General features: G+C 51.5%; 2 protein-coding genes across 4 annotated transcripts in view; one reads left to right on the top strand and one right to left on the bottom strand.

Moving 5' to 3' along the window:
- The first annotated feature begins 3,054 nt into the window (after positions 1 to 3,054).
- Positions 3,055 to 14,272, top strand: Polr3h (polymerase (RNA) III (DNA directed) polypeptide H). 3 transcript variants are annotated; one of them, XR_001781579.2, is made up of 6 exons: positions 3,059 to 3,516; positions 6,797 to 6,893; positions 10,541 to 10,627; positions 10,971 to 11,161; positions 11,901 to 12,102; positions 12,637 to 13,219. XR_001781579.2 is itself a non-coding variant. In NM_030229.4 (6 exons), exons 1-6 carry the CDS (start codon positions 3,406 to 3,408, stop codon positions 12,688 to 12,690), a joined length of 615 nt encoding a protein of 204 aa, NP_084505.2. In that variant the 5' UTR covers positions 3,089 to 3,405; the 3' UTR covers positions 12,691 to 14,272. The 3 variants fall into 3 exon arrangements, 2 of the variants coding, with proteins under 2 accessions (XP_006521608.1, NP_084505.2); NM_030229.4 differs by having other exon boundaries at positions 3,089 to 3,516; positions 10,971 to 11,034; positions 12,637 to 14,272; XM_006521545.3 differs by lacking the exons at positions 11,901 to 12,102; positions 12,637 to 13,219 and adding an exon at positions 11,708 to 11,894 and having other exon boundaries at positions 3,055 to 3,516; positions 10,971 to 11,058.
- The window catches only part of Aco2 (aconitase 2, mitochondrial), a 42,675-nt gene continuing 38,763 nt past the window's right edge, over positions 14,165 to 18,076 (bottom strand). The window contains exons 13-18 of the mRNA NM_080633.2: positions 17,294 to 17,416; positions 16,941 to 17,096; positions 16,005 to 16,196; positions 15,490 to 15,622; positions 14,943 to 15,064; positions 14,165 to 14,674 (exon numbers count right to left, since the gene is read on the bottom strand). Coding sequence (NP_542364.1) covers positions 14,540 to 14,674; positions 14,943 to 15,064; positions 15,490 to 15,622; positions 16,005 to 16,196; positions 16,941 to 17,096; positions 17,294 to 17,416 — 861 coding nt within the window. The 3' untranslated portion in view covers positions 14,165 to 14,539. The remainder of the gene's footprint in view (positions 14,675 to 14,942; positions 15,065 to 15,489; positions 15,623 to 16,004; positions 16,197 to 16,940; positions 17,097 to 17,293; positions 17,417 to 18,076) is intronic.

Here is an 18,076-nt window from a genome sequence, read left to right as displayed (position 1 = left end):
GGGCAACACCACTTCCTATTTGGCATATTTTTGGTCTTTGAAACAGGATCTCTCTTTGTAGCACTACCTCTCCTGGAACTCACTCTGTAGACCAGGCTGTCCGAAAACTCTTAGAGATCCACTTGTCTCTGCCTCCCAAGTGCTGGGAATAAAGCTGTCGGCAGTATGCCCAGCCTTTCCTTTTCTTTTCAAAAAGCCCTGATTGCCTGTATTGCCTCGACTGGCCTCGAACTCCTGCTTACCAGCCTTCCTCCTAAATCAGGCCCCAGGGTGGCGGAGACTGCAGGCTGCCCCACTGTTGTCCCTGCACTTTTAGAGTTAACAATAAATCTTGAATGTCATTTTTTTTTCAAAAAAAAGATTTATTTATTTTATGTATATGAGTATACTGCAACTGTACAGATGGTTGTGAGCCACCATGTGGTTGCTGGGATTTGAACTCAGGACCTTTGAAAGAGCAGTCAGTGCTCTTAATCGCTGAGCCATCTCTCCAGCCCTTGAATGTCATTTCATAGCATCCATCATTCCTGTCTGTGCCTTTACATGCTTCTGTTAAAAGGTATATTATATATCTTGTCTTTTCCCTAGTAATATTTTCCTTCTTTAAACTGGGTCTGGTGTAACCCAGTCTGACCTGTGGCCTTGAACTTTTGACAGTCTTGCCTCACTCTCTCCAGAGCCTCAACCTGCAGTTTCCTTTGAAACCACTTCTGGCATTAGTCCTTCTCTGTAGGGCAGTGTGTGGCACCAAAAACTTGATTGCCATGGTCACCAGGGCCCAATTCCTAGGCTGTGGCGTGGGAGTTTCATGCCCTGCACCGCCGACCTGACCCGCTCCACACCCCGAAGAGCCCCAGCTCGTCTCCTCCCTCAGTCTTTCACTCAGTGACCACAATTCCGTTGCCCTTTTGTTCATTCAAATAAGCCATATTTTTAAGCCCTGGCCATCCGCCAGCCACTGATCTCGGTCCGGATGTTGTAGAGAGAACCCACACAATGGTCCGCTGCTGCAGAGGAGCTAGAGTTTGAGTTGCTTGTGTTTTTTGTAAACCACCCCACCAACCATGGAGCAAGGCACAGAATTAGTAAAGGGACCGGACTCTCTCTCTCTTTCTTTCTTTCTTTCTTTCTTTCTTTCTTTCTTTCTTTCTTTCTTTCTTTCTTTCTTTCTTTCTTTTTTTCCTTTCATCACATAAACCATAAACCAAAACTTCGTGCTAACAAATTGTTGAGCTGAATACCACAAAAGAGCACTGGACTGAATTCTGAAACCCTAGGTTCCACAGTCCACTGGCCTGGCCCCTCTCCAGCTTCCCATGCAGTTAATATCTAAGCCCTCAGGCTGTGGTTTGGCTGTTTCTGTCTCTGAGCCTAAGCTGTCCAGCTTCTCAGCGCCTAGGACCTCCTCACACTGACCAGCGTTGCTGCCTCCTGCTGCCAGCCTGTACCTCCTCCTTTCCAGAAGGCCACATAATAACCGTTCACCCAGCTGATGTGTCACTGTGTGTCATTTCCAGGATTCCATTCCCAACACCCACATGGTGGCTCACAATTCAATGGTCCTGGGGATCAGAGGTTCTCTTCTGATTCTCTCTCTCTCTCTCTCTCTCTCTCTCTCTCTCTCTCTCACACACACACACACACACACACACACACAGATGCAGGCAAAACACTTCATATACATAGAAATGTAAAACAAGTTACTTACTGATATTATGAAGATCATTGCTAATCAATTCTTACCTCTCCTGTCAATTCCCTGAAATACTTTGTTTCTAGAAAGGCACACTGTTGTCTTACATGTGTTATGAGACTGGGTTTCTCTGTGTAGCCCTGTCTGTCCTGCAGCTTGCTTTGTAGACCAGGCTGGCCTCAAATTCGAATTCAGAGAGATCCTCCTGCCTCTGCATTCTAATTGTTTGGATGAAAGGTGTGTGCCATCAACGCCCAGCCCAAAATGCCTTATTTTTTTTCTCCTCATTTTTTTTTTGGGTGGGGGAGGGAGTGTGTTCTGTATAGCCTTGACTATCTTGTACTCTCTTGGTAGACCAGGTTTGTCTTAACTCTCAGAAATTTGACAGTCTCTGCCCCTCCCAACTGCTGGGATTAAAAGTGTGCAGCAAGAAAATTTTTCTATTTTGTTTTTTTGAGACAGGATTATTCTGTTCAGTCCTGGTTGTCCAGAAACTTGCTCTGTAGACTGGGCTGGCCTCAAACTCTGAGATCCGTTTGCCTCTGCCTCCCAAGTGCTAGGATTAAAGACGTGTGTCACCATCATTGTTAGGCACCCCCCTTTTTCTTTTTAGAAAGAGTCTCAAACAAACAAAAAGTCTTTTGTACCTCAGGCTAGACTTGAATTCACTATGTAGCTGATCTGTGTTTTTTGTTTTTTGTTTCTTTTTGGTTTTTCGAGACAGAGTTTTTCTGTGTAGCCCTGGCTGTCCTGGAACTCACTCTGTAGACCAAGCTGGCCTCGAATTCAGAAATTCGCCTGCCTCTGCCTCCCAAATGCTGGGATTAAAGGCGTGCGCCAGCACTGCCCGGCCACAGGATCTCATTTGGTAACTCAGGCTGGTCTTGAACTTGCAGTGATTGTCCAGCCTCACCCTCTCTTGCGCTGGTATTACAAGCGTGAGTCTGTTTCAGCTGTTTAAGCTTTGTGTGCTGAGCTTTGGTGAGCATATCCATCAAATGCACCACTTAAAATGACATCATCCAGGAAGGCCCGGCGACCCTTTTCTGCCCACTCTCTTGGGTACTTTGTCTGGAGTAAAGACTATTTTGAACGTGTTAAATTTGTATTTTCAAAGGGTCTATCTGGCTGTTGTGCAAAAGAAAGACAATCAGGCTTGAAGTGCAGACTTGTCGCCTAGCAACCAGACTCTCTCAGGGGCCCGGGGTTGGCTTGCTTCAGGATGGGGCCCCGCCCTTTCGGCACTCTACCCCGCCCCTCTTCTCTCACTTGCGGGAGAGTGCTGGCGGCCCCGCCCACCTTCCGGCCCCGCCCCTCACGGGAGCCTCGCGAAGCTCTGCGACCCGCAGGGGCGGGCAGATGCTTCTTATTGGTCAGTTTTCCGGAAGCTGAGTTGATTTGGTTTGGCAAGCGCAGCGTTGCTGGACGCGCGTGGCTCCCGCGCGTGGTGCGGACGGAACGAGGCCAGGGTGGCATCCGGGGACGGGGAGCCGGCGCTCCTCCAAGGCTGGCGGGAGCGGGCCTCAGTTTCCTCCGGGAGACGAGCGTAGCTTCCAGAATTGGAGCCCAGGCCCTCCCGCGCAGCTCGGCTGCAGGTTTGGCTTGTCAGAGGCTGAGAAGGGACGGAGGAGGCTCGGGTCCCCCCCACCCCATCACAGCTCGCAGGCCCCCGTGCTTGGCAGCCTCTCCGGTCTCCAGAGCCCTAGCGCAGGATGTTCGTGCTGGTGGAGATGGTGGACACCGTGCGCATACCCCCGTGGCAGTTTGAGCGGAAACTCAACGATTCCATTGCTGAGGAGCTGAACAAGAAATTGGCCAACAAGGTACTGGGCCCTCGGGCTGCCCGGCAGTGTCCCTACCGGTCCCACTGCTAGTCTGGCTATCGCCTGGTTCACCCTTGGCCTTGCACACTTAACTTCATGTCGGGGTTTTTTTCCTTCGCATCCTTATAAACCAGACTTGGGTGACAACGTGTACACAAGGGAGTAAATGGGCCGGGCGAGGTAGTGCACACCCGTAATCCGAGCTTCTTGGCTATTGAGGCTTTTTGACGATCCTGTGTTCGAGGCCAGCGTGGGCAATATAGTTAGCCCTTGACTCAGACAAATTAAAAGCACCGAAGCTGCTGGCGGTAGCGCATGCCTTTAATCCCATAACTCAGGAGGCAGAAGCAGGCGGATTTCTGTGAATTCGAGGCCAGCCTGGTCTACAGAGGGAGTGCTAGAACAGCCAAGGCTACAACGGAGAAACCCTGCCTCAAAAGAAACAAAAAGCATCAGGATGCTGAACAGTGCTTGAATTTGCTTGACATTCGCGGAGTCACTGGTTCGGTTCTCAGGATTGCCAGAAAACAAAACGGAGAGAGCGTGTGTACAAAATGGGTTTGTAAAACAGAAACTGGAATATGCCTGTTTCCTCGTTCAATTACTGTGTTGTCTTGGCCAAGTCACCCTCTCTGGGCCTCGGTTTGTGTTATCTGTGTTGCCCACAGTGTGAGAGTAGAGGTGAGAGGATAAGCGTGCGGGTCTCTAGAATTGAACTCAGCTTTCAGCTTTAGAGGGAGGCAGCTGTACCGGCTGAGCCAGCTCAGTAGCCCCTTTCTTGTATTCATTTGGTTACTGTGTTTCCCTTTCTATGACTACAGGGGCCTTCTCGGACTTTCACTCTCTCCAATGGGAGACACAGGCTCTGCCCTTGTAGCCTAGTGAGAAGAAGTTGGCTTGAGAATGTCTTGTTGTAATGAGCTGGGGTAAATGCCATGAAGGACAGGCATTCACAGAGTGGGGAACAGGGGAGTGTCACCCGGGATGAAAGAGATGGGTGACTTCTGAGGAAACAGCCATTGCTCTGAGAGCTGATGGTGGGAAGACACCAAGTAATGCCTCGGACAGGCCTTTCTGTGAACTTTTCACTTTGGGACTGTGTCCAGGCTTTTGGGCCTGTCAAGCGGGTCACTACTGGAATGGATGTAGCAAAGTAGAGAGACTCTGTTTCGATGGTTGGAGTAGGTTGGGTGTAGAGCTGTGGAGGCAGTGCATTTAGCATGTGCAAAGGTCCTGAGGCAGGAGAGGCACAGAATGCTGGTGTAGCTGGAACGGAAATGTAGACGGAAGCCAGACCACAGAGCCCTGGAGGGCCTTATAGTCCAAGCTGTTCTTTACGGGTCGGTAGGATGTGATCTTCAGAGAGCCAGAAAGAAAGAGCGAGTTTGGCTTTTACAGGAGACAGGTAGTCCCTTATAGGAGACTGAGGCCCTAGGAGAAGGTACACACACAGATCTGAGGCTTGTCACATGGAGGAGGAGAGAGCTCACTGACAATCCTTTAATTTTTTTTGAGACAATCTCACTATGTAGCCTTGGCTGGCCTGGAACTTGCTATAGTCTACGTTGCCCTTCCAATCCCAGAGAACCATCTGCCTCTGCCACCCAGGTGCTAGGATTGAAGGTGCGTGTCACACCCAGTCTTAGTTGCTGCACTAGTGCTGTGAGGAAATACCATGAGCAAGGTGACAAGAGAAAGCATTTTACTGGGGGCTTACTGTTGCGGAGGTTGTCCTTCAGCATTGTGGTGGAAGCGTGCTGGCACACGTGGTGTTGGAGTAGGATCTGAGAGCTATGTCCTCCACTGCCAAGGGAGTAACGCTCGCCTGCTGTGGGTCTGTGAAACCTTAAAGCCCACTCCCACTGACACAAGAAGGCCATACCTTCTTTCTAATCTTTCTCAAGTTGTGTCCCTCTCCGATGACTTAAGCATTCACATTTATGGGCCTGTGGAGGTCACACTTAGTCAGCCATGACATCCAGGTCTGTCTGTCTGTGTCTGTCTGTCTGTCTTGTCTTTCTTTTTTTCTTTCTTTCATTACATGGATTTATTTTGAATGTGGGTGTATATACCACAGCACACATGAATAGGCCACGGCACAGCTCATAAGGAGAAAGGGGTCCTGGGATCTACCTTGACTGCTGAACCATTTTGCCAATACCATCTCCCCACATCTCATGGGACTTGAATTCACTTTACATCCACTGTGTAACCAAAGATGGCTTTGGACTTCGGATACCCCTGCCTCCCCCTCTCAGCTGCAGGGATTACAGGCAGAGATCACCATGCCCGGGTGAGGTCAGTTCACTGGATCCTGAGAGAGAAACCTCCACAGATGACGACTGCTGGGAGCTCTGCCCCAGCTCTGAAGTGCTCTAGTCCCTGAGCAGCTCTTGTGAGGGCTGTGGCTAGGGGTAATATTGGTGGTAGACATGTAGACACTGAGCCAAGTCATTTAGAACACCAGGGTGTGTTAACACCAAGCTGTGTGGGCTTCTGGTCTGCGGAAGTGCTTTGGCCACATATCCCTGTCTGTGTGTCTGAGGCGGTGTGAGAGTGATGGAGTTCTCAACACTTCCTGGCTGTGATCTGGGGCACAGACTTTGGGACACTGGGATGTGTAACTTTTTTTAAAGAAAGATTTATTTATTTATTTATTTATTATATGTAAGTACACTGTAGCTGTCATCAGACTTTGGGACACTGGGAAGTGTAACTTTTTTTAAAGAAAGATTTATTTATTTATTTATTTATTTATTATATGTAAGTACACTGTAGCTGTCATCAGACATCCCAGAAGAGGGCATCAGATTTCATTACGGATGGTTGTGAGCCACCATGTGGTTGCTGGGAATTGAACTCAGGACCTTTGGAAGAGCAGTCAGTGCTCTTAACCGCTGAGCCATCTCTCCAGTCCCCTGGGAGGTGTAACTTAAGCAGGGACAGTAAACTTGGTCATTGTGGTCTGACCCGGCCACCGGTCAACTTCATGTCCATCCTATCCACTTAACGCTCTAGCTGCTGTCTCAGATTTGAACGTGGAAAGTTGAGGCTGAGAGGCAGAGTAGTGTCCTTGCTGGTCCCGCAGGGAGGAGGCAGAGCTGGCTTGTCACTCAGGCCCTGCTCTTTCCAGAGTTCTGCATCCTGAGGTCCCTGCCACAGTCACCTCCTGCAGTCTCAGCTTATGTCCATTAGTGAGAGGGATGCGCAGAGCTTGCTTGTGACCCTGAGGGTTTCGGAGGAGCCGGGCCCTGGGGTGACTGCATGCATGTGTGCACAGGTCGTATACAACGTGGGACTCTGCATCTGTCTGTTTGATATCACCAAGCTGGAGGACGCCTATGTGTTCCCAGGGGATGGAGCATCCCACACCAAAGGTGAGTGCTTTCTCTTGGGGTTCGTTTCTCTGTAACAAAAGATGAAGCTGCCATTCGTCTTGAGGTGGTGGGAGACCTGGGCCCCAGTCCTAACTCTTCAAGGAATTGACTTCAGTGACTGGGCACTCGTGCCCTCTCTGGGCCTGAGTTTCTTTACCTGTGAGACATCAGTGTGGATGACTACAGGTAAAAGCCACCAGTTTGAGATTGTGGTTCAGCCTGTGTGTCCCTAGGGCTCGATCTAGTTAGTGCCCCTGCTACCTGCCACCCCCATACTGCTCATTGCTTGGTGGTGAGATGGCCCGCTAGGCAAGGGCCCTAAGCTGCGGCTGTTAGTGCCTGGAGAGCAGAGAGCAGGGGAGAGCAGGCCAGTTGGGTCTACGGACCTAAAGGGGAGGTAGGACACAGCGATTAAAAGTGTCCTTTGGGGCCAGCAAGTGGCTCAGGGGTAACTAATGTGCCTGTTACACAATCTGGAGAACTGAGTGCGCAGCCGTGCCCGCTGATCTCTGTATTATGGTATGTATGTGTGCGAGGGCCTGCGCAAATGCACGCGTGAGGCCTCTGAGCAGGAATGCTGATGCAGGACTGTAATCCCAACACTTGGGATATAGGAATAGGAGCATCAGGAGCCCAGGCCAGCCTGAGCCATCCAACAGTGACAGTGGAGTCTATACTTGAGGGCTTCCTGGAGGACTAAGGAATTAATACAGTTGAGCTCAAGCTGGGCCTTGGCACTGAGGGAGTGTGGGGATCCTTGTCTCTGTTAGTTCTGTGGGCTGCTTGGGTGGTGGTCCTCTGGGCAGTTAGCCAGGGCTGGTCTGAAGTTCTGTGCCTAAGTATGTCTTCAGCATACCTGGATGCCATTGGCCAGAAGATGCCACATGGCTAAAACTAAGGGCTAGAGAATGAGACTCTGCCCCTTGTTGAGGGAAAATGCAGTAAAACCGAAAGGTCCGTGCATCTGCTGGGCAGAACCTGCAGGAGTGGTGGGCGGAGCTTGTGGCCAGGGCGTCTCTGTAGCTTTCTCTCCTGGCACTGGACAGCAGTGTAGATCCGCAGCCTGCCCAGCAAAGTGACAGACAGAAAAGCCACAGTGAGCCTTGTCTTTGTGTTGGCCATCTTCATAGCCCAGAGATAGGTGGGTGAGTGTCCTGGGGTGTTTGGAGATAGCATGGGGTCTGTGCGGGCACTCTGCGACTCATCAATTGAGCCCCAGGAAACAGGCTGTCTTTGTGTGGACTAGGCATTCTCGTGAGGAGAAAAGGGAGCCCAGAGTGGAGAACGCTCTGAGGAGCCCTGTTCTCAGAGAGGAGTGCCAAGCCACGCTGGGCTCTGCACTTGGCCAAGGGCAAGGCTTCTGTTTTCAGAGAACGCTGTGAGCTAAGCCAAGAGCCTGTTGTCCAGAGGCAAGGGCTAGAAGGTATCCAACCTGAGGAAGGCCAGAAACAGTGCTGCCCTCACACTGGCAATGTTTGGCACTTGCTCTCCAGGATTGGATTGGATCGCCCCAAACACCCTGCTCCCCCTACATTTCTTGTCTCCTGGTGGGAAATGTCAAGTACAAGACCCATGTTTGACTCTGGCTCTGAGCCTAGGATGGGGCCTGGGCAGCTAAGCACACTGTATCACACCATGCGAGCGCCACTCGGGCTCTACAATCCTTGGAGGGCCATGGAGCACTGCAGGAACCTCAGAAACTCAGGGTCAGACTTGGGGCAAGCCTCTTTATTCCTGAGCATTTTTGCTGGCCCTCTTCTGCTTTCTGGCTCACCAGACCAGTGCCGCATGTGAGTGGAATCAGGAATTTGTCCTTTTCACAGAAACAGCACACCCCAAGGGTTGGGGAGCACCCATCCTGGGATCTGTTTGCTTTATGCCTGGTAACTAAAAGCCAATGAAACATGCCCTGGGCAGTCTGGGGGCAATGAAGTACAGTCCTGGGGATGGAAACTCAAGAGCCTCATGCCACATCTCTAGTCTTTTATTGTTTTAAGACAGGGTTTCTCTGTGTAGCTCTGGCTGTCCTGTAACCCACTATGTACACCAGGCTGGCTTCGACCTCACAGAGCTCTAATTCCAGGGTTCTGGGATTAAAGGCATGCGCCATCATACCCAGCTCCAGCCTTCCTTTTTTTTTTTAATATTTATTTATTTATTGATCTATTTATTTGTTTGTTTTTTCTTTTTTTTTTACTTTTTTTTTTTTTTTTTTTTTTTAAAGACAGGGTTTCTCTGTGTAGCCCTGGCTGTCCTGGAACTCACTCTGTAGACCAGGCTGGCCTTGAACTCAGAAACCTGCCTGCCTCTGCATCCCAAGTGCTGGGATTAAAGGGGTGCGCCACCACTGCCCGGCCCAGCCTTCCTTTTCGAGGCTGACTGTTGTTCTACTGTGTGTACCCTGAGGTGCTCACCGCTTGCTTTCAGACATGGTGGTCAGGCTGTGGGCCCTGGGTTCAATGCTGTGCTGTCCCAGCACATGCCCAGCTAAGCAGGGCTTGGGCCTGGCAGGAGCTTTGAGCTGAATGCTAGGTCTTATGGAGGGAGGGCACGGTGTTCCATCCTGTGCGTAAGTCACCCATGGCGAGACTTAGCAGAAGCCTCGGTCATGTTCAGGTTGTCACCTCACCGAAGGTAGAGTGCAGTTGGACAGAGCCAGGCATGGTAGGCCCTGATGTCCTAAGATGGGTGCTGGCAGGCTAGGCAACTGAAGGAGTCCTGGTAGAAGCCAGTGCTGGTAGTGGGTCTGTCTGAGGAAGGTGCGTTCAGCATGGTGGCCTTGTCTGCGATTCTCAGCTTGTGGTCACAACTCTTTGTGGGTTGAATATCAGATACTTGCATTAGGATTCATAACAGAGCAAAATTACAGTTATGAAGTAGCAGTGAAATGATTTTATGGTTGGGGTCACCACAGCATGAGGAACTGTATTAGGAAGGCTGAGCACCGCTGCCTTAGAGTCTATCCATGGCTGAGTGGGCAGAACTGTGTGGTTGGAACAGGACACAGCCCCTGAGCTGCCTCCTCTTCCTCTGTGTGGTAGAATACGGTGTCTGTCACAGGAGGCTCATATGGGCAGTCTGCTGGCAGAGAGCATCTTCCTGGGTGAGAGGGCCAGTGAGGTGTGGCCTCTGCTGTTGGCACAGCTTCAGCTGGCATTTTCCTTGGGTTCAAGTGAGCAGGAACCCATGAAGTCACCTATGTGTCGCCCTCACCACAGCCGAGGCAGGCAGCCTCGGCATTTTTAGTATCCTAACCCAGGTCAGCTCTGTGCTGAGGGTCAGCTTGCTCAGGCCTCAGGAGACAGGAACTTCCTTTTTATCCTCTTGGAATGCGAAGGACAGCCTGAAGGTTGTTTGGAATTGACTTTGGAGTGGCTGATGGCCCAGATTGAGGCTCAGGTATGGCTAAGATGCATTTGGAAGCCAGCCTCAGTTCCAGGGCAGCAGCTGCTGATGGTTCCTTATGGGGACCAAGCTGTGACCTTGCATGCCTTAGTGGACAGACAGGTCTAGGCCTGAAAGAAGACTCAGCACGAGGTGAAGTGCTGGCTAAGTGAGGTGGGCATTGGCGAATATGAGCAGCTCTAGGCTCTGCGGCCTTCTTGGAGACCTGGCGTGACTCTTAACCGTGTGGCCTTCTTCTCTAGTCCATTTCCGCTACGTGGTGTTTCACCCCTTCCTGGATGAGATCCTCATTGGGAAGATCAAAGGCTGCAGCCCAGAGGGTGTGCACGGTAAGGTGCCCTGACCCCTGGGGTAAGGCTGGAGCACAGTGGGGTGGGCAGTAGATGTTGTAGCGCCAGACGAGGGGTGCCTCATCCCCTCATGTTCTCAAGGATGGAGTAAGGCCACAGCTTAGGGGCTGAGATAGGTGCTGAGCTGGTGGAGGTGACAGGCTCTAGTCCCTGTGGTCTCTATATGCAGTGAGCTGGGAAGGCTGGAGCTCAGGACTGGGAGCTGCCCGGGGCTGCTCAGCACATGTGGGTAGTATAGATACAGAATTGCGACTTTGAGGGAGGAGGGGACACCTGGGCCACACAGGAAAGAGACCCCATCTCATGTCATCATTTCTTCCAGTCTCTTTAGGGTTCTTTGATGACATTCTCATCCCCCCTGAGTCACTGCAGCAGCCTGCCAAGTTGTATCCTCTCAAGTATGATTTGAGGCAAGTGGACAGCCTGTGGTGACCCTGGCAGCTCTGTGATCTGCCACTGCTGGTGGTGCTGGTGTGAAACCCCAGGCCACCTCTGCTTCCAGTTCTGACCATGGTATCCACATGCCCATGTCTGACAGGCTGGGTAATAGAGCTGTACATATCTTTGGGGCTCTTGTCACCCCTAGTCACTTTACTCAGGCTGTCTCTGCAGGAGTCGGTTCAGATGTCCCCAGCAGCTTCACCCTGGCTGGTTGCCTCCATTTCCCAGCATGTGGGGTAGAGTACAGAGCTGTTTGTTTTCACCCCAGTTCTGGGACTGTTTTAATGGGAATGTCACTGGTCCCAGGAGGGGCTCAGGTGGTATGTGACAACTGCACTCATGGTTCTCGGCAGACATGGAGAATGCAGTGTGCCACTAGAGGGCAGCATGGCTCTGTAGGGTATGGGGAGGAGTAGGGCAGGTGCTCAGCCTCTCCTCTCACCCAGGCCTGCAGAGACTGTGGCCCTGCTCTGTTGTCTCTCCTCCTCCTCAGGCAGGCGGCAGTCAAACCTGCCTCTCATCTTGAGACCAGGGCAAGCCCACGATCTGCCTGCCTGTTAGATTAGTTAGATTAGGACTAACAGAAGTGCAGGGCACCCAGACAATTCTCACTTCTAGATGCGGGACTGTCATTCTCATCTTGGGTCCTGGTACAAACTGGCTCCTCTCCAAGGGGCAGAAGCAGCGTTCACTGCATTTCCTAGCACAGAGTCTCAACCTAGGGTTGGTTTTAACTTGGGTAAGTGCTTCAGAGACCCCTCAGCCTCATGTACTCCCATGACACGATTGTGGCCTTGACGCTGGACCCCAGTGATGAAGCGGAGCAAGTGTGGGTGTGGGAGTACGAGACGGAGGAAGGAGCGCATGACCTGTACATGGACACTGGGGAGGAGATCCGCTTCAGGGTGGTGGATGAGAGCTTTGTGGACACATCCCCCACAGGACCCAGTTCCGCCGAGGCTGCCTCTTCAAGCGAGGAGCTGCCCAAGAAGGAAGCACCATATACACTTGTGGTAAGCTGACAGGAGACTGCTTTTTTGAGGTTTCATTCCTAGAACCCTTTTAGCAGGTCAGGTCTCTTGTGAATGTCATCTGCCAGTCACACTAGTCTGCTTTTGAGGGCTGGGACCATGAGGTGACAAGGTTGCTGTAGATGATGGGCAGGCAAGGTGAAATTTTGGGTATCATGATCTTTAAGGCTAGAGAGATCAAAGCTGAGGCTGGAGCAGGGCTCCAAGTGTTTCTCAGGCTGCTCCCTCTGGGCAACTTTGGGAGCTCAGAAAGACAAGTCTGGGGTTGAGGAAAGATTACCTGATCCCACTTAAGGCTTTGGAGTCTCTTTTCTAAAACCCTGGCGAGCTAGGGCAGAAATGGTGGTATGGCTCCCAGTCTCTCCATAGCCTCCTAGCTGTTGTGAACCCTGACCTTCCTTTGCTGTGCTGGGCCTGCTAGGTGCTGAACAGGGTAGGGTACTAGTCCCTCGTGTCCCGGGCAGTCCAGCTCTGAGTAGTGATGAGTGTACTTGTTTGTTTTTCTGTCTCTGGCAGGGATCTATCAGTGAGCCAGGACTAGGCCTTCTCTCCTGGTGGACGAGCAACTAGCCCTGGAGCTCACAGTGACTGCCCAGCCTGAAGACCCTGTCCAGACTTGGGAAAGTAGAGAGCAGTTTGAGTGTTCTCCAGAGCCAAGCTTGGTGGGACCAGGAGCAGTGACAAGTGCTTGTCCTCTCCCTCCCCAGCACTGCTTCTCTGGTCTGGAGCCACCCTGAATCGTCTCCAGAGTGTCATGGATCCAGGCTGGCTTCTCACTTGCTGTATAGCATAGAGTAGCCTGGAGTTTCTGATCCTCCAGCTGGGATTCCAGGTGTGCAGTGCCACCTTGAGCCTATGTGGAAGGTAGGGATGGGTCCCAGGACTCGTGCACACCAGGGAGGCATTCTCCCAGGGGAGCTGCTTCCCCATCACAAGGACTGTTTGGTGGTTTTTGTAATTTCTTCAGGGCTGAGGATGGAACCCAGGGCCTCTTTCATGTTAGGTGGGTGTTGTACTACTGAGCTAGGCCCAGTCTATCCTATGAACTTCTGGCTTTCAGTGACGCAGAATACATTTAATAAATACTGGTGGCAGAGCAGGAACCTCCCCTTTTCATTAGCTGACATCACCATCTAAGGTCACTGAATTGTCAATCTGGGATAGCATGTCCTGCCTCACCCCAAGGTCCATTTAGAGATGACCTCTCCCAAGCCCACAGGCAGTAGATCTTTGTTTATGGGACCAGACTGAGTACTGAACCTAGTGGCGGTGTGATAAAGGTAAAGGTCACTGGACGGGGGTTTTGGGTCGGTGCTGTCAGCTGCTGCTGACGTGAGAATACCGAGCAGCACCCTTACTGCCAGAGTCTGGTAGGCAGAGCCTTCCAAATGAGCCAAACCCCTCCCTGTCTAGAAAGTGGAGATGGAGGCCTACTCATAGGAAGCCTGGGGCTGCTGCTGCCTCAGCTGACCATGAGGGCAGCCCCAGGTCCACAGATGACTGTCTAGTCCTACTGTCCCTTTCTCACTGGCACTTGTGTGATAAATACTGTTTTGTGACATACTGCCATGGCCTGCCTGGGCCTTTACATGTGAGATTTAGCTGATGCAGCCTAATGGAGAGAGCCTGTCTCCTCACATCTCTGCTGCGGAGGCTAGAGGGGCAGACAGCATGCAGCATTTGATTATTAGCTGTGTCCTGGGGCAGATTCCTTCTCAGGCTGTTTTAACTCTGTAGTCTACACTGGACTTGAACTCAGACCCATCTGCCTCTGCCAGGATTAAAGTGTGTGCCACTAGCAGCAGCAGCAGCAACAACAGCTTTGTTTTTAAGGTAGGCGCTGTGCCTACTCTCAAGGTAAAGACCAGGTCTAGTACTGTAGCCCCGGGGGAACAGAGGAGGTAGCTCTTGGTCTCTGAAGCTCTCCTCTACTGCAGGTACTTGTGACCAGGGTCCAGATGTGACCAAGGCCTGATGGAATCTTTGCTTGAAAAACCCTCCATTAGCTCATGCTGGTAATAGTAGACATCAATCACTCAGGCAGAACATTAATAGATATGGATCTTTTTTTTTTTCTTTTAAGAACAAGTTTCTCTAAAATCCTTCAGCCACCAGTGAAATGATCAGGCAGAATAAAAACTTCTGTAGAGGGAGTGCTGTCATCAAAAATAAATACAGTTGCATGGGCTGCTCAAAGAGAAACCAAACTGAACAGGAAGGCGGGGCTGGAACATTATCTTAAACGCCCTCAATGGTGGTTCACTGGGCTGAGGCTAGGCAGGAAGCAGGTCTGGTCACCATCTTAGAGCAGGAGGTCATGCTGCACAGACCAGATTAGGCTCTGATGATGCACATGGACCTGTGACAAAAGTGACATCCAGCAGGGTCCAGAGTGGGTCAGGACAGCCAGCCTGGCTCCTCACTGCTGCAGCTCCTTCATCCTGTTGAGGGCACTGCCTGCACGGAACCACTCGATCTGGGTCTCGTTGAAGGTGTGGTTCAGGAGGATGGTCTCCTGGGTCCCATTGGGGTGCTTGATGACGCACTTCAGAGGCTGCAATAGAAGAATGGGTGTGGGCTGGGGAGCAGACGGTGCTCCGAGGAACACAGTCCTCACTGGGGCCTCTTAAAACCCAAGATTGTATCAGGCAAGCTGTTGGATACTAAGTGCCAGGCCAGGGCTCATGTCTGGGTTGGCTTTCAGCTGGAACACGGATTTACAAGAGCTGTATGAATGGGTGTAGCAGGACAGGAAACAAGGCGATTGCCCAACCCCACCCACCCAAGAGATCCCAGGTTTGTTTCCCTCTTCCTAGCCTGACCTTTCCAGGGGCAAAGTCCTTCAGGCCTTGAATGGTCAGCTTGTCCACTGGATGAATCTTGTTATAGTCGGAGGGGTCAGCGAAGGTGAGGGGCAGCAAGCCCTGCTTCTTTAGATTGGTTTCTGTTAGACAAATATGAAGTTGCAGTGTGGTTCCTCTACCCAAGGCTCCTCAGGAGCCCCAGGCACTCTTCTCTAACACAAGGGATATGAGACAGACCCCACCCGAAACCCCAGTCCTACTGTGGGGCAAGCAGGCCATGGCTCCAGCACCCAAGCCTGCTGTGTGCCAGTGACCCTTTTCCACAGTAGCACTCCAAGCAGGTCTGCATTAGTCTGGATGTACATGCTGCATCCCTTAGATTTCAACTGACAAACTAAGAACCAAGACCAGTGTTATGGATATCAGACTTGGGCAGTGCCACCTTGGCCTTGGGTAGGTGGGACAGGCTATGAAATATGGCCGACTCCAAGTCAGCCATGGCAAAGTAGTGACCTGGAGCCTTGAGTGAAGGAGCAGCACTTGTCAATGGGGATGACTGGCTCACCGTGGATCCTGGCGAAGCTCTTGGTGATGATGGCCCGGCCCCCAAGGTGGCGAGGCTCCAGTGCTGCATGCTCCCGGCTTGAGCCCTCACCATAGTTCTCATCTCCAATCACCACCCACCTGATGCCATGTTTCTGTCAGGCAACAGGGACAAGGAGTGAGGCAGCGGAGGGTGCTGCCTGAGGGCTTGGTGGTGGTGAGGTACACATGAGAAACAAACTAGAGGAAATTGCTATCCCAACACCCAGGAGAACCCTGCCCGGGAGTCAGATGAGTCTCAGCATGTGTTTGGCCCCAGACCTAAGGTTAGAAGAAACCTTACAGAATTGCTTTAGGAGTCTGTTGGAAATTGAAGCTCAGAGAAGAGCCACAGGTCTCACAGAGACCAAGTATTAAGGGACTAAGCCCAGTCTGGAACTCACTGTATAGATTAGCCTAGCCTCAAACTCAAACCCACCAGCTTCTGCCTCCCAAGTCCTAGTATGGTATTAAAGGTGTGAGTCAATGCTGGCCTACCTTGTAGTAGCGAGCAGTGTCAGGTACAGGGCCAAACTCCTGGGTGACAGCATTGCGTACAGAGTTGGCTTTGCCATTTTCGATGTTGATGGCACCGATGAGCAGGTTGTTAGAGATGTTATCCAGATGCCCACGGAACTTGAGCCAGGGGCCGGCAGCAGAAATGTGGTCTGTGGTGCACTTCCCTTTGACCTTGTGTGGGTGAGCAGAGGGGACAGGCCAGGTTGAGGCAGTGAGCAATGGATAAAGGAAGTCTTCCAGAGACGGGCAGCAGCGAGCAGAACAAGGGGAGATTAGGGATATAACCAGCCTTGGACCTGTAATCTCTGCAGTCCTGGTGTTCCCGTGCCATCTTGTTTAGGCAAGGCTATCGCCCACCCACTCAAAAGCCCCAGTTAAGCTGTCTCCACAGCAGGATACTCTCTCATGGGACAGGCTAGAGATGGAAGACAGATGCAGCTGTTTGCTTATTCAGCTAAGCTGCCAAGGGTGGAAGATCAGCGACTCCAAGCCAGACATAGAAGCTAGGAGTCATGTCTGGGTCCTGGCTCACATGAGCTAAATACTGGCTGTGTCACAGGCATGCCTGAACACTGCTTAGTAAGCCCATAAATTATTGTCTGACATGAGTCTGAGGCCCTTGACCACACTAGAAAGGCCCAGCTCCCAGTCCATATCTGGTAATGGCCCAATAATAGGAGTGCTGTCTGTTGTCAATCCAGAGCTGAGCTGAGCCACATGTGATACTCACACTAGGTGGCTGTCGCCTGACAGTAGCTGGCTAGATCAGGCTGTGCCCCAGCCCAGGGTCACACAGAAGCGGGGATCACCAAACTCCTGTGATCGTTCCCTTCTCAAAACCAGCCTCCCTCCCTCCCTGTCCCCTTGGGTTCCCAGCCACACCCACTGCTTGGGGGAGGGGATGCCTGCGCCAACCTTGATGAGGATTTGCAGGTCCTCGAGGTCTTTGCCGTCCCACTTGTCGAAAGGCTCCAGGAGCTGCAGGCGCTGGCTGGTAGGGCTCACGTCCACCCGCTGCCCACTGCTGTCCTTAGGGGGGTGCTGGTATGTGTCCTGCCCTGGATCAAAGTCCTACAGAAGGGATTGAGACACAGTGGGCACTGCATCCTTAGTCCCCACATGGATGTCTGGTAGATTCTAAGCTTGCCTGTGCCCTAAACCTCATGGCTTTCTCAGTAACAGTGTCTGCCACCTCACATGAGCCCAGGCAGCTAAGCCAAGGCAGGCCTGTGGTTGGCTCGCCATGAAAACCATTAGCAGCTGCTCACCGATCGGGGAAGCTCGTCTGCATCTGGAGCCTCCAACTTGAACTTCTTGCCGTCCTTGCCTGTTAAGAAGTCAGTTTCTGGATTGAACTTCAGGGTTCCTGCAATGGCCAGAGCTGTGACAATCTGAAATGGAGGAGGCCAGTTTGCTGGTTAGCACCAACCTCCTACACCTATTTACACACTTTTTTTTTAATTATTTTTTTTAAAGATTTATTTATTATTATATGTAAGTACACTGTAGCTGTCTTTAGACCAGAAGAGGATGTCAAGCTTCTGCGGCTTCTCTGGGTTGGCTCTAAGGTTTTTGTTTGTTTGTTTTTTAATGTGGATACTGGGAAGTCAAACTCAGCTCCTCATCCATGTGCAGCAAGCACTTCACCAACTAAACCATCTCCCTCTCTCCAGGCCCTCATCTGAGGCCAGGGCTACAGGGCCACCTCTGGGACCATGAGCCACCAGGTCTGCAGGGTACTCACAATCCCAAGGGTTTCTTTTTTTAAAAAAGAATTATTTATTTTATGTATGCGAGTAGTATACTGTAGCTGTCTTCAGACACACCAAAAAAGGGCATCAGATCTCATTACAGATGGTTGCGAGCCACCATGTGGTTGCTGGGAATTGAACTCAGGACCTCTGGAAGAGCTGAACCACCTCTCCAGCCCCCAAGGGTTTCTAAAATAGCTGCCAGGACCTTAACTCATTGTCTGCCCCAGGCTAGGCCAGCACTATTGTAGTACTTTCCTGTTTCTTGCAGGTGTTTGGGACAGATGAGAGGAGACCCAG

The sequence above is a fragment of the Mus musculus genome, chromosome 15 (genome assembly GCF_000001635.26).
Source record: "Mus musculus strain C57BL/6J chromosome 15, GRCm38.p6 C57BL/6J".
In the NCBI taxonomy this organism is placed as follows: domain Eukaryota; kingdom Metazoa; phylum Chordata; class Mammalia; order Rodentia; family Muridae; genus Mus; species Mus musculus.
The sequence above is the reverse complement of the archived record's forward strand: the minus strand, read 5'-3'. Positions and strand labels throughout refer to the sequence as shown.